We start from the raw sequence: 15,766 nt of genomic DNA, 5'->3' as shown, positions 1-15,766 counted from the left end.
GATGCCTGGCATTACAAGACAAGCTAGAAAGACCTGCACATGGATTAGAGAACAAAAGTATACAATATCATGAATAGTATAGCCTTTATTGTCATGGTACAAAATAAATACAACAAAATTGGTTGAGAATAAAATAATTGAAATGGAAATGGACTAGTCACATAGCAAGAACAACTGATGGCAGGTGGACCAAGGCAGTCATAGAATAGATCCCACTTGATAAAAAAGGTCCACGAAAGAAACCTAAAACAAGGTGGATCTACGATCCCAAGTGGCAAAAGGAAGCTCAGGACCATATTGGTTGGAAACAGGCGGAAGAGGCCTTCAACATGCAGTGCACAGACAATGGCTAAAATGGTGATGATGAAGCCAGTACTTATTGATATGTAAGTACACTGAAAATTGCACAAATCAGAATATACAGCAACAATTTGCTAACTCCTGAACTGAAGCAATCCAATTTACGACCATATTTATGCAGTGAGAAACTGTAACCTCAAAGAATGGGGGTTGGAGGGGGGATCTTCTCTCTCCTGCTTTTGTGGCATAACATCTCTGCCTGCCAGCCTGAGGAGCTTTGATGCATGTGCAATGCTCATGTTCAGATCATCTATACTGGGAGATTAAGAGTAAAGATCCTATCAAGGATCATGAGGGTTGGGGCAAGAAGAACAAGTGGAAATTGAATTATCCACAACAGAGACTCTCCATTCTTTTTGCCCTTGCCTCTTTGGTGCAGGCTTTGGAAAGAGTCTGGTGGTTGAATCAGGTCCTTACATAATACATGAAATTGGCCTTGTGTTATTTCTACAGGTGGCAGCATCTCCAATTGCACGACTCTGAATTAACTATTCATTTTGTTACTGAAACCAATATAGAACAGGCCTTGGGTCCAATTAGCAAGATCACATTACTGAGGCAGTTGGTACTATAAATGGGCAGTATGGCAGCACAAAGGCTGAGTCCCCCTGAAGGCCTCTGGAGCAAGTCACAGGCGGAAAGCAACGCTGCTGCTCACAATTTCTGCCAAAAGAGGCAACCCACACAACAGGTGACAATTGTTGAACAGTTTCAGTGCAACGTAGGAAATTCCACCAGGACCCCAGAATTCACTTTTCTCTAACTTTCAAGTTTTGTATCCTGTTTAGACTGAGCTTTTATATTCTTGTCCTAGAAGTAAAACTACACATCTCCGTATCATATGGTCAAATATATAGAGAGTTTATTACAATCTCAGATCAGGCAGAAGGTGAAAAAACAATTTATCCCGTGAAACAAACAGGGCCGTGTATGCCACATATTCAGTTGCATTGGAGTCAGTTAATTTAACAGAGATTAAGTTAAAGCCAGAAGGGAAGGAAGTTCTCCCTTGCCAAGCCTGGACCAAGGAAAGGACCTCATCCTGACGTTGGGTCAGGAATTGCAAAAGCTTCGGGGCTGCTGGCCTGGAGGACGAGCTTTAGCATTCCCCATCAAGAGCCCGAAAAGAGATTTTGACGGCTGAGCTTGCACCGCGCACCAGGTTTAAAGCGACCAAACCCCATCGGTCCTATAGTAGTTTGCAATCGAAGAATAGCGGTTTCACACAAATCATGGCTGGGCGCGTGCAGGGAGCCCAGCGTGCCAGTGGCTCCATCCACGACGCCCCCCTGCCGCTCTCTCCGCAGGAAACAGGCAGGACGGGAGACACCGGCACCGCTCAGCAGCCAGGACCGTTTGGGCTCCGGAACTCACTTCGTCTGAGCAGCAGTTTCCGGGACGGATTGGTTTTCTTGAGGACTGGACGGCTGCTTTCGATTCCGGGACCAGGCAAGAGCGCTAAGAACAACTGACGCCGATTGGACTCTCGGAAGGGCGCGTCCGACGTTCCGTAGCCCGTAGCCACCAACCCCGCCCCTCCGCAGCGACAGCGCCGCGATCCTTCCGGGCACCCGTAGCATGCCAGGAAGCGTTCCGTCCTCCTTCCTGGGCGCTCCGGGAAGGCCTCCGCGGCTCGGCCCTTCGCTGCTCCTCCGGGTGTCGCCGCCGCCGGTCGCCCTCCGCGGGGCTCCTGCAGGATCGCGGCCGGGGACAAGGACGGGCGCCCCGGCGCTCCCGGCGGACGCTGCGCCGCGAGGGCCCCTTCCCGGGAGGAGCGCTGCCCGGCAGACGCGGACACGGCCGGCCATGGGGCCCGTGTAACTGACCGCGCATGGTGGGCGACGGGAGCGGCGGGACGACGAGGAGCGCCGGCGCCCCCCCGGACCCCAAGGGGGTCGGCCCGCATGCCCGTGCCCGCTGCGGAGCCACGGAGGGGGGAGAGCGGGAGGAGCCCCGGCCGGCGCCGGCCCCTCCGGGGGAGGCCGGCGGGGCGCGGTGGCGGTCCCCGCAGGAGCAGGCGGCCATGGAGAGCCTGGCCGGCTACGTCTACAAGGCGGCCAGCGAGGGCCGGGTGCTGACCCTGGCCGCCCTGCTGCTCAACCGCTCCGAGGGCGACGTCCGCTACCTGCTGGGCCACGTCACGCACCAAGGCGGGCAGCGATCCACGCCGCTCATCATCGCCGCGCGCAACGGGCACGCCAAGGTGGTGCGCCTGCTGCTGGAGCACTACCGGGTGCAGACGCAGCAGACCGGCACCGTCCGCTTCGACGGGTAGGTGCGGCCGCCGCTGGCCTGGACAGGCACCCGGCTTAGGCTCCTGCTCCCGGGTGGGGGGCGAGGGGAGCGGGGTCCGCTTGGTGGCAGCGGCCTTCAGGGGTGCCTGCGTGTGTAAATGGTGAGGTGGGCATCTTCCTCCCACCTGGATGGCATCGGTGTCAAATGAACGATGGTCCCCGATCCCTACAAGTGGGAGAACGAGGTTGCCTATTTGTTCCCAGTGGTGTAACTCTGAACACGCTGGACTATAATTAGGAAGGGGAGCAGTCTGACATTGGACTCATCCCCATAAGTTTTGAGATAAGTTGCATGCAACAGGAGGTGATGTGTGCAGGATTTGCCATCCTCTCGCTGCCTCCTTTCTCACCCCTAGGTAAGTAAGTAAATCTTTAATACGGTCAAAAACCAGCAATACACATTAATGTTTACAATATGTTAAAAAGTACTGACATTAAGATATAATTAAAAAAGTATTGACATTACAAGTGGAAAATAACATACATGTTCTCAGATTGTTCGGGTCACTCCCTGGTTTACCTGGGGGCAACGCTCTTAAGTATAGGAGTAAATACAATGGTCCAAAGATTGTTAAGAGATATGTCCAGATAATTGGTACAAGATGACAACTATACTTCTGTAGCCCTTTTTTTTCTTATGGACATTGCAGCAGCACAGAACTTTGCCACTGCATACGTGGTAACCGGGTTAGTGTCCTGGAGGAGAAAGCCTAGATAAAAATTGTCTGCCCTCCCTGGCAATCTCTCTAACAAGGGGAGAATATGTGCAGACCTACAAGCTCTGTATAGCTCGCAGTGTAATAGAACATGTGAATTATCTTCCACTTCTCCTTTACCACATACACAAACCCGTTCTGCTATAGGTGTTCTCTTATACCTGCCCTGGAGGAATGCTGAAGGAAGACTGTTAAATCTGGCTCGAAGAAAGCTATTCTGTTTTGGGAAGATCAGGTCATTTAGATAACTTGCTGATTCCCACACACCCTGTTTGATTCTGTCCCTACTGTGGAGAGGCAACCCATTTAGTTCTTCGTGGAAATCCATGTCCTTCATTCTATTAATTACTACTTGCTCACCCCTAGGCATTTTTATCATTTCATTCCCTCTGAACAGAGGTCTTCAAACTTGGCAACTTTTAAGACTTATGGACTTCAGCTGCAAGAGGCCAGGGCGTATATAGTCATAATAGCAAACTTCACCTGGAGATCTCATCTACTTCTCCCTGGCCTTGTCCATTGGGTCGTTTTCCAGAAAGGAGAAAAGGGGCCAAGAGATTGGCTCTTCTAGATCTGATCCTAGCCAATAAGGAAGAACTGGTTGAAGAAGCAAAAGCAAGACAGCTGGAATAAAATATATCATGGTAGTGTTTAAAACGGAGGTCTTCAAACTTGGCAACTTTAAGACTTGTGGACTTCAACTCCCAGAATTCCCCAGCCGCATAATTTACTCTCTTGTAATCCCTTCCTCTGTAGTCTCTCCAATTAGATCAAACTTGGCAACTTTAAAACTGCTGGCTGGAGAATTCTGGGAGTTGAAGTTCACAAGTCTTAAAGTTGCCAAGTTTGAGGGGCCCTGGTTTAAAATATGTCAAAAAACTAAATTAGAGTATGTAGATTTCCCAGAGACAGTTTCCAAAAGGTGAGGGAAGTAATAGTGGGATGTCATGGACAGAAATCCGTAAGGGAGAATGGGGAGGGAGGGGAACTTCTCAAAAATAAGATATTGAAAGTACAATTACACACTGTTCAATGGGAAGAAAAGGGGAGGTCAACTTGGGTAACCACTATTAGTGTACATGATGGTTTGACTAAGCTATGAAGCAAAAGGGGCATGTTATATGAAATAAAATATGGGTGAAATCACTAGAGAAATATACTAAGGAGTAGTTAATATCTGCAGAAAAGAGGTCAGCAACATTAAATCACAGCAGGAACTTAGGAACTTAAAGCTAAAAAGAAAGCTAAAAGCCGAGCGGGCTGGAGAATCCTGAGAGTTGAAGACCACAAGTCTTAAAGTTGCCAAGTTTGGGGACCCCTGCCTCTGAACCTCCTGTTATTGTTAGGGCCATGAATGATTTTTCTCTCCTGCAAGGCAGGAGTTCGTTGGAAAATTGGGAAGCTACAAGGGAAGGCAAGAAGGCTGTGAGAAATTAAGCATCTATTCAAGCATACCTTATTTAGGTTAATGTACTAAGTCCAGATCACAGGACTGTTCACGGTCATAATCAAGTCTGTTTGCATTATATGAGGACAATAATTAGATTCAGGGATCTTAATGTTTTTGTAGGAAAAGAGCTCCGCCCATTAAGAAACACTGGCGTTTCCTACATTATTACCGTGACTGCCTGCAAAAAGAAAAGACACGAAGCCTTTGAGCATTAGCCGCTCTATATTTCGGTGGAATATTGTGGGCAGCTATTGGGGAAGCCTTGAAGGTCTTTCAGTGTAGGGAGCTTTCTTTATGTATTTCCTGAGGGGAAGCATTGGGAGTACTGGGAAAAGGGCTTAAAGATCTGATCGGGAAGAATTTGGGTGCATTTCAGTTTTCTTACTCTGTTCGTTCCAGTCAGACTGGCATTTTACTGGTTTAGAAGATCTTGTTTCTGTGAAACTAAAATTCTTTATTTCACTTAAAGATATCATACCAAAGGACAAATACGAACTGCTTAATCATGCAATGCTGAGCATTTCATACATACTGTGTTTCCCTGAAAATAAGACCTGGTCTTATTTCCTGTTGGGCCCCAAAATAAGCACCAGGTCTTCGGGAGACCCCCTTACCTTAGGACCACCGCAACCAGGCCTCCCATGCCCCGACACCTGTCGTGCCACTGCCTGTCTTCTCCAGCCACTCGTGGCCATACCCCACAGGGCTCATTGCGCTGGTACGACCGTTTGCGGTGGGAGGCTTTGTGGTGTGTTATGCTGTTGTGTGTGTGAGCAGTGGCAACGGCGCACTGCTCCCCACGGCATCCTGCCACAAGCAGTGGAACTGGCGCGATGCACCACGTGGCATCTGGCCATGAGCGACTGTAAGCAGCCACAGAAGAAGTCGGGCAGCGGCGCAACAGGTGCCACGTTGTGGGAACCCTGGCTGCAGTGGTGGTAAAGTAAGCGGGTGCAGGGCCTGTGGGGCAGCTCCATCCCCCCACCTTAGCTTCATTTTTACACTTACACCACCCCACCTTGTACAGTCAAATGGTGGTGGTGGGTGGCGCATAACTAGGGCTTATTTTGGGGGTAGGACTTGTATTAGGCTCAGGTATGAAAAATGGCCTAGGGCTTGTTTTTGGGGTAGGTCTATTGTTTGGGGAGACACGGTATCTACTGTTTCATTGGCCACCTTTCTCTCTCTCTTTTTGGCCAAATCCACTTGATAATTTCTTTCTGTGACATCGCTGAAGAGTGAGGTGGCTGAGAGCTGTGGGACAGACCACCAAGGAGGGGGGCTTAGAGAGGCCTAAGTACAGCCAGACATCCCACTTGCTCTCTGCTCCTGGTGAAATGGATTAGGTAAGATAGGACAAGTTATGTTGAAACATCTAATTAGATAAAATGAAAGTGATTTTATGTTAAAATATTTGAGTACAAAAGCTTTTTTTTTCTGTTTTGAGAAGGGAGAATTGAACAGGAGAAATTGTCTAATTGGAGGTGGGAAGATCACTAGCTTCCTCTGAAAACTCCTAATTTGAAGCTCTATCAAAGTTGAATTTTAAGTGCTGGAACTGGGAACTAGATAGGTAGAGCCTGTAGCTAAACTTCACTGGCTTTGCTTCCGTCCCATTAGGCTTGTTAAAGGAGCTCTTTTAAATTATCATTAGTTCACAGGGGTATCCTTTAAAAAGACACTGCAGACAGTCGCTTCTGGTATCCAGAAGAAACTATTTAAGAGTCTATGGAGCGTGTCGGAAGAGAATACGGAAGGGGCTTCCCCTGAAGCATCCGTTGCACTCAACAGATCCACAACAAGTTAGAAGAGGAAAACCAAAGAGCTGCAGAATTTTTAAAAAAATTATCCACAATTCCCTGGCAAAGCAAATTTGGATGAAGCCGTACTATAGGTTCTGTCAAAGGATCCTCATCTCAGCCTGGAATAATGAACTTTTAGGCTCCGTTTTTTCTTTCCTCTAAGCCACTTTGGACCCAAGTGTTTCACTGCACCAGGAGGTTGCCTGTTGTTTTTGAACTCCCTTCCCGTAACTTCCCTCCACTCACCAACTATCCTGGAAAGGGTGGGACAGTAGCGGGAGGTGAGACCTCCTGTGAAAGGGTGACATGGAGACATAGTTGCCTTTTCTAAGAAGATGCCAGATACATTTGGTTATTTAATTAAACAGTAATAAAAAACGAACTTTGCCAGAAACACACACACACACACACACACACACACACACACCTGAGTAGCTTCGTTTAAATTCTGCTAGTTCTGCTACTTCGTTTTTTTTTGGGGGGGGGGGGGTTGCATAATAAACTTATGTTCAGTTGGTTAACATACTTTGGATTTACTAGTTCCCTCTGTTTCACAACATGAAAAGCTGTACCGTTGCATCCCTTCAATGAATGAACTTGTCTCTCTGGTTTATATCATGGAGTTTTCCTGAGATTATAAATTGCTACCACCCTTTTAAGCAAAATGAGATGAGCAGAAGTCTTCCCCCTCCCCCCCCTGAACTTTTCATGCATGCATTTGCTTAAACTTTGGTGACCTTTCTCAGAATTGTGGGGCTTTTCCATCCAGAGTCATGCATGTCTTATAAGAGAACATATTTAAGGACCATAGCTCATCTATTAGAATGTGCTCATGCTTTTGATCAGTTATTAGCTATAGTGCTCTTTAGTATATCTGTTGGGTGCCATGGTTGTATCTTGTAAACTGTCTCTTAATGTCGCTGGCAAATAGTTCCTACCAGCTGGCTTATTTATGGATTAGACTGTTTCACTGTTGTGTGAAATTGCACTTTAAAAACTGGCCTCGTATTCTCCAATGTACAGAACCTACTGTGTATAGCTGCCCTGTTATTGTGCCTATACAAAAGCACAATCCTTAAGGCTACCCTTGGTCTTTCATTTAATACCCGTCCTTTGCACTCTCCCTCCTTCTGAATGGTCTCTCTGACCAGAGAAGCTCCATCACTTATTTCTCATGGACTTGTTTTAAAGCCTGGGCTAAAAGTACAGCTCTTGTACACAATTTCTCTCTCTTCTTTTTCCATAGTTATGTCATTGATGGAGCCACGGCCCTGTGGTGTGCAGCTGGGGCTGGCCACTTCGAAGTTGTCAAGCTTCTGGTAAGCCATGGAGCAAATGTTAACCACACTACTGTGACCAATTCCACCCCTCTGCGGGCTGCCTGCTTTGACGGCAGGCTGGACATCGTCAAATACCTTGTGGAGAACAATGCCAACATCAGCATCGCTAACAAGTATGACAACACTTGCCTTATGATTGCTGCCTACAAGGGCCATGTCGACGTGGTGCGCTTCCTTCTAGAGCAGCATGCTGATCCCAATGCCAAAGCCCACTGTGGCGCTACAGCATTGCACTTTGCAGCTGAGGCGGGTCACTTGGAGATTGTCCGGGAGCTGGTCAAGTGGAAATCTGCCATGATGGTGAATGGCCATGGAATGACACCGCTGAAGGTAGCTGCGGAGAGCTGTAAAGCTGATGTTGTGGAGCTGTTGTTGGCGCATGCCGACTGTGACCGCAAGAGCAGGATCGAAGCTCTGGAACTCCTGGGTGCCTCCTTTGCAAACGACCGGGAAAATTACGACATCATGAAAACGTATCATTATTTATATTTAGCCATGCTCGAGCGGTACAGAGATAGCGAGAACCTTATAGAGAAGGACATCCTTCCCCAGATAGAAGCCTATGGCAACCGGACGGAATGCCGAACTCCTCAGGAGCTAGAATGCATTCGCCAGGACCGAGATGCTTTGCACATGGAGGGCCTCATTGTCCGTGAGCGGATCCTGGGCTCTGATAACATTGATGTGTCGCATCCAATTATTTACCGTGGTGCTGTTTACGCCGATAACATGCAGTTTGAACAGTGCATTAAGCTCTGGCTCCATGCTTTGCATTTGCGACAGAGAGGCAGTCGGAATACCCACAAGGACCTTCTCCGATTCGCTCAAGTTTTCTCTCAGATGATACACTTGAATGAGCCTGTGAAAGCCAAGGACATTGAGAGCGTCTTGAGATGTAGCGTCCTGGAGATAGAGCAAGGCATGGCCAGGGTCAAAAGCTCTCCAGAAGCCGAGCTTCACACAGCCATGGACAACTATGAATGCAATATCTTTACCTTCTTGTACTTGGTGTGCATCTCAACCAAAACCCAGTGTAGGGACGAGGAACAATCACGAATTAATAAACAGATTTATAACTTAATCCACCTGGATCCCAGGACACGAGATGGGTCTAGTTTGTTGCACCACGCCGTCAACTCAGGTACGCCAGTCGATGATTTCCACACCAACGATGTCTGCAGCTTCCCTAACGCCCTGGTCACCAAGCTCCTTCTGGACTGTGGCGCTGACGTCAACGCAGTGGACCAGGAGGGCAACACTCCGCTGCATGTCATAGTCCAGTACAACAGGCCCATTAGTGACTTTTTGACCTTGCATTCTATCATCATCAGCTTGGTTGAGGCTGGTGCTCATACTGATATGACAAACAAACAGAAAAAAACTCCCCTCGACAAAAGTACGACGGGGGTGTCTGAAATCCTCCTGAAGACTCAAATGAAACTGAGCCTGAAGTGCCTGGCTGCTCGAGCTGTGCGGGTTCATCACATCAGTTATCACAATCAGATCCCCAAAGCGTTGGAAGAATTTGTAGAATTCCACTAGGCCGCATCTAGATGGTGATCTCTCACTTTCCCTCCATGAAGGGTCAAATAAAATGTCAGGCAGAGAGTTTGCATCTCCTTTCCTTTCCCATTTTTTTCAGGCACGCCCCTAGGCGCCAGTCAGCTCTTCAGTGTTTTGCTTTGGTTTCCAAATGTGTCACCTTTGAGGAGAACAAAGCAAACTCTAAATTAGAATAAGGGTAAAATATTTTGATACAGTACTCTGATGCACACGGGTTTCACCATTGACAGCCAAGAATGCTTTAAGCAGCTACCTGCCAAGTGTTTTGCATTTGATAGATCGAGCCAGTTACGTACCTATGCAGCAGTCTGGGGAGTCATCCAGTGCGGGTGGGAGGTGGGGTGGGGGGCAGATGGAGGTGAGAATTATTGCTGGGATTTTATTGACACATATAACACAATCCAGGGAAATGTATTCTTCACCAGCCTGGTTTTTTTTAACGTTTTTTCATTCCCACTGATATCGACAACTTTTATTTCCAATTTCTGCTTGCAGTGAAATGAAAATAACCGATTATTTCTCATGAGGCAGAACTTCAGAAAAGAGAATGGGCTGCTTGATAGTATATTTTTCATTGATTCTTAGAAAAAAAGTATTGCCACAACTCTTCCAACTCAGTGCTTTATGCAGAAGTATTTTTTCAGTAGAGCAAAAATGCTGTGGGTATTTATGTGTGTATGGGTAAGTGTGGTGGTTTTGGATAGGCCCCTCACCTAGAATTTTATCTGAAATGCGTTTTCCTACTATCTTCCAACTAGTTGGCAAGCAAGGATTTTTTCAAAAGATGAGCTCATATTTTTTTAAAAATAATATTTGAAAATTGTAGCAGGAAGGATCAGGGAAGAATAATTGACATTGTCCTGCCCTGAAAATAATGTGTTTTCAATCTATTGATCATGGCTCCATTTAGGATTTTCCCCTCCCCGACAAAATGCCCCCCTCCCAAGGCCATCTTGTTAATTCTTTGTAGTAATTTGATTGTGTGAAAAAATGCTTTATCTGGGAAAGCATCTCTTTAGCAGAAACGTCAGCAGTCTAGAGCTGGAGTTTTGACAGGTCTTTGGAAGCACTTGCCATTATTTTAAATGTCACTTTGTCAAAATGTGGAAGAATGGTCTGTCATTTTTAAAAAAATGAGTCAGTTCTATTTGGGAAAGACATTCTGGGCACAGGTATGTGTTTGTACTACAAATAAAATCTTGAATGTGAAACCAGGTCTTAATTCTAATTTCTCACATTGCAAATATGATCTGTTACTGCTGCCTCTTTGACATCAGTAAGGGCATAATGTTTTTTTTTGAGGGGGGAAGTGGATTCTGCCCATTGCATATAAACTTTCCCTTTTCAAATAGATGCAAAATATTGTAAAACACATGCATTGCCTCTATTTCTGATTGTTGTGCCTGCCTTCTTTCCTGTTAATCCACTGATTTGTCAGTTGCAACAATTGCTTTGTAAATCCTAGAATGTTTAAGAATGGCAAGTGTGTGTTAATCCAAGGGAGGGAAGTATGATTTTGAAGAATACCCAGTAGATGCCTGCATGGAGCAAGACCTCTTTCAACTCTAGAATTCAGTGATAAACTATAATACCTTTGCTTTCTGTTGTTACTTTTTTAATGAAAGCAATGATTGTTATTTATAAATTACAGGTTTTTTTGAAACATGCCATTGTAGTTTTCCAAATGATGCTTGAAACGAATAATCACATCAAATGATGTGAAACAGAACTAATTTGTTGGCTTGTCCTCATGCTACAATTTATTAGTTGTGTATTTTGTAGCTGGTTCAGCAACTTAGAAAATTCAGTTCTTCAAAGCCATAACAATGCAGACTCTGAAAACTCAATGTGTGGTCCTACTTGTAAGTGTGTCTTGGAAAACCTGGCCATGGAGTTTATTTTGAACAATGAAAACTGGGTTAAAGATTTAAAAATATATACATGGTTATTTTTGTTTTTGGTTTAATTTAATTAACTGTGTAATTATTGTGTTTCTTTTAAGCACAAGTAAAAGGCTTCGAATGAACATAATATCAAGAGTTGTCCCAAGAAATTTCATTGAACAGATTAGATTTGGAAAATAGCGATACAAGCAATGAACTTTGTGTGAGCTGATAGGCTACAATTGAGATGGTTGATATCCTTTGCCCTTCAGTCCCACTGGAAAAGTACATGGCTCGCATCCAACTATAGGTTACTGTTTGTTTCAAGAATATTTTATGTGTCTTCCTAAAACAGAACATGTAAGGGCCATATTGTTGCCATTGGAGGAAAGTGTCTTCCTGTTGTTGATTCCCAGTGTCTAATATGAAGAGATGTTCTGCTTCTTTTCATCTGAAGAGTATATTGCAATCTAGTCTACTTTAGAATAGAATGGAAAGGAATGCAAAGAAATAGAATAGAATGAAATAGGATAGAACAGAGCAGAGCAAGCAGGAAGGAACCTGGTAGGTCATCTAATCCAATCCCCCGCAACAAGGAGACCCTACACCATTTCTGACAGATGACAGCCCAGTTTCTTCTTAAAGCCTCCAGTGATGGAGCTCCCACAACTTCCGAAGGCAACTTCTGTTCCATTGGTTGATTGCTCTCATTGTCAGAAAGTTCCTCCTTATTTCCAGGTTGAATCTTTCCTTGGATCAGGTTCCATCCATTGTTCCTTGTCTGGCCTTTGGGTGCCTTGGAATAGAGCTTGACCCCCTCTTCTCTGTGGCAGCTCCTCAAATATTGGAAGGCTGCTATCTTGCCTCCCCTAGTCCTTCTCTTCACTGGACTAGCCATGCCCAGTTCCTGCAACTGTTCATTGGATGTTTTAGCCTCCAGTCTCCTCATCATCTTGGCTGCTCTTCTCTGCATTCTTTCTAGGGTCTCAACCTTTTATAGTGTGGCGACCAAAACTGGATGCAGGATTCTAGGTGTGGTCTTACTAAGGCTTTATAGAGTTGTTTAAGTACTTCACTTGATCTTGATTGTATTCCTCTGTTAATGCAATTTAGGATCTCATTGGCTTTTTTGGCTGGCGCTGCACACAGCTGGCTCATATTTAGCTGGTTGTACACTAAGACTGCAGGATCCCCCTCACAGTCACTGCTATTAAGCCTGGCTTCACCCACTCTATATGTGTCCTTTTGGTTTTTCCTGCCTAAGTGTAAGACTTTACTTTTCTCTACATTGAATTTCATTTTGTTAGATAGGGCCCAATGTTCAAGTCTGTCAAGATCCATCCTAAGGTAAGGACTGGGATTTTGGTATAAAATGAGGTATTAGCCACCTCAGGCTTTTAAGGCAGTTGCTTGTTCAGGCTTAAAATATTCCAACAATCAAAGGAGCAAAAACATACGGGGTGAAGAATGAGAAACAGCATGGCAGATATAAACAGTATTCAAATATATAGTCCAGAATGTAGGCAGAATATCTATCCAAATGGAATTTATTTGAAATATTTCTAAGTTGTCTTGAAAAAGAAAAACTATCACATCCTTCGCAAAGCAAATTAAAAAAATAAAATCACAACAGTTGATCTTAAGAGTCCATTTTGCTTCTTCTAAAGAGACTTCCTGCCTGCCTCTACACCATCTGTGAAAGCAACAGCTTCACTTTATCACTAAAATGTCCTGATATGTGTGAGTAGATTTTTGAGTGGGTCAGTCAAGGGTCCACTTGGGTTTTTTTATGCCTCAAGCCCAAAAGTGGACAGAAAACTAATGTTGATTTGAATTAAATGTGATATTCATTGCAATTAATAGGACTATTTCCCATCACAAAATAGCCCCCTCTTTTCTTTCACATTAAGGACGATGCCACTGGGGTGCCAAGAAACCTCGTGGCTTTTGAGGGCTTCAGGTTGCTCAGCTACAGCCTCTCACCACTGTTAAGTTCTTGAGTAACCAGATTCTTCCACTGAATGTCAGAGCTGAGTGTGTAATATTCAGCCAATGGGAAAGTTATATTTATACTGCATTAAAACTGGCTGTAGGCAAAGGAGAATATTTAAACATATTTTAAAACTGTTTAATCTTTTGCCCTATTCTTTAAAAAAAAACCTAGTGGTACAATTTATGTTACTGAATTCAGCTGAACCAATATCTCATTTTCACTTATCAATATTAACACTGCCATAAATAAGTATATGCAAAAGAAGAAAAATAGTCAATTAAACCCTTTCCAATATACAGAAGTATATACATATACTACAATTTTCCTCACTCGTTGATTTTGGAAATTGAACAACTTGGGGAAAATTCTTCAAACTGGTTTTCTTAAAGTCACCTTAAAAATAAGAAAGTTAAACATTTTCTAAGTAAGTATATACAGCTGAGGATTGAAGATTTGCATTAAGGTGCTTATAATGGGGTATTTGTTCAGTGCATATAAAAATACGATTTCCACACAAGAACTTGAAAGAAAAGCTGGTAGGTTGCTTAGTGGGTTCTCTTCATGAGGACTTCTGCACTCCTTGCTTTGAGAATGAAAAAATATTGTATGCAGAAGCCACTGCATTGGATCATCGGCCTGGGCCTTCAGAACCACTGGGCGTCCGGCTTTACTGGTACACTTGCAAATATAATCTGATAATTGGTAACATGATTACTGATCGACTATCCATTTTCTTTGCTCTTCAGATACCTGACAGTAAAACTCTGCTACTTGTGCCTGTCTGCAAATTAATCTCCGCTTAGTTCTAGTGATCCCAATTTGCATACAGCAGGTGTGCAGATCTGATTTGAAAGCATCAACTTTTGTCCGGTAAGATTTGTGAGTCCCGAAGTAATCTGGAATAAAACACCATTTTATGATAGCAAGGTGATTGGTTTTCAAGGAAGTGCACTGTAGATGCTTCTGTCTGGTTTGTTTCTCCTTGGCAGCTGAACGAAGGAATGTGAAAGCTCAAGTATCTCTGTGAATCTTCTAGACTTTCCACATCTTTTTATTTTAAGAGCGAAGTTTCCCCAATGAAAATGCAGACTGAGAAGCGTATCCTCCCAAAGAATCTTGCATGTGCCGTAAAGGATTAGAGGCCCTTCCTAAGAGTCTTCCGGCAAGTAGGTCATGTTAAAGAGAAGGCTGCTCCTTGGGGATCTGCTCTCTCCCTGTCCTTATTGCATAGTTCCAGTGTCTTAGGCAGAAGGAAACAAAACCAGTTTGAAGTCCTTGCTGGTGGAGGCTTCTTTGCAGGATAACACGTAGCAGCTGGGTTGCTTTCAGCTAACAGGGAAACTGATCAAGGCAAACGGAGGCTGGCTAGGCAGCAAAGTAAACTTGTTTGTGAGAAAAAAGCCAGGCCGAGATACTCAAGACCATGGAAACCTTAGTCCAAATCTTTGGGGGTCTGATCCTGGCTTGCATCTCTCTTGCGGGTGGCGCTTTGAAAAAAGCCAAGCTAAAGAGATACAAGACAAAGCAGAAAATCTTCTGTAACTTTCATGCCTTGACTGAATTTGCCAACTCTAGAACTTTCAATTGTTTAACGAACAAATCCCTGAAACTGCATGCCATAAATTTTAACTGTAATTCACCTAATTAAGACATACAGGCTACATTAACTTTTCGCTTTTGCTTAAAGAATGGTATGAAAAAATTCAAACATTTTAAAATTAAACGAAGAAAAAAGGGAAAAAAGCACCTAATTTTCTACCTGTTATACAGCATATAAAACCTCAATTGAGGAAAAGAAGCAACCACAATGAAGTATAGGAAGACCATAAGCAACAACTGTTTTTCCTTCTTGTGCTGTTTAGAATGAGGGAAAAATTAGTTTACAAGGATATTTGTACAGTATTGGCCGTCAAAAAATTCAGAGTTTTTGAGAGACCTCCCAAAATCATTGGGTTGAGAGGAAGGTCTTGGAGGTCTTCATCCAAGAGTTTGCTGAGGACAGGAAATTTGAGACCCTCCCAAACAAATGGCTAATCAACCTTTATGGGAAAGCTCCAGCATGCACCACTCAAATTTCCAGGAGGCAATCTGGAAGAGTTCTCACTTTGAGTCTCTCTCCCTCCTCTCTCTCCCTCCCTCCCTCCCCACTCTCTCTCTCTCTCTCTCTCCCCACTCTCTCTCTCTCCCCACTCTCTCTCTCCCTCTCTCTCTCTCTCTCTCTCTCCCTCCCTCCCTCTCTCCCTCTCCCTCCCTCTCTCTCTCTCCCTCTCTCATCCCTCAGCAACCCGACAGTATTTCACATGAGGGCAGACCAGTGCAGCGTAGACTGGTACTATATCTTCCTATTATCTCAGTGCCCTGTTGA

General features: G+C 44.6%; 2 protein-coding genes across 2 annotated transcripts in view; one reads left to right on the top strand and one right to left on the bottom strand.

Annotated features, from left to right (window-relative positions):
- The first annotated feature begins 2,017 nt into the window (after positions 1 to 2,017).
- On the top strand, positions 2,018 to 9,570 carry FEM1B (fem-1 homolog B). The gene is made up of 2 exons (XM_081965216.1): positions 2,018 to 2,631; positions 7,869 to 9,570. The coding sequence occupies exons 1-2, from the start codon at positions 2,192 to 2,194 to the stop codon at positions 9,502 to 9,504; spliced, it is 2,076 nt and encodes a 691-aa protein (XP_081821342.1). The 5' UTR covers positions 2,018 to 2,191; the 3' UTR covers positions 9,505 to 9,570.
- A 3,369-nt stretch (positions 9,571 to 12,939) lies between these two features.
- ITGA11 (integrin subunit alpha 11) overlaps positions 12,940 to 15,766 on the bottom strand; it is a 120,828-nt gene continuing 118,001 nt past the window's right edge. Inside the window, exon 30 of the mRNA XM_081965201.1 lies at positions 12,940 to 14,905. Within this exon, the coding sequence (XP_081821327.1) occupies positions 14,834 to 14,905 (72 nt within the window). The 3' untranslated portion in view covers positions 12,940 to 14,833. The remainder of the gene's footprint in view (positions 14,906 to 15,766) is intronic.

This window comes from Natrix helvetica (genome assembly GCF_964273705.1).
Source record: "Natrix helvetica genome assembly, chromosome: 12".
Taxonomy (NCBI): Eukaryota; Metazoa; Chordata; class Lepidosauria; order Squamata; family Natricidae; genus Natrix; species Natrix helvetica.
This window is presented reverse-complemented; position numbering and strand designations above follow the sequence as displayed.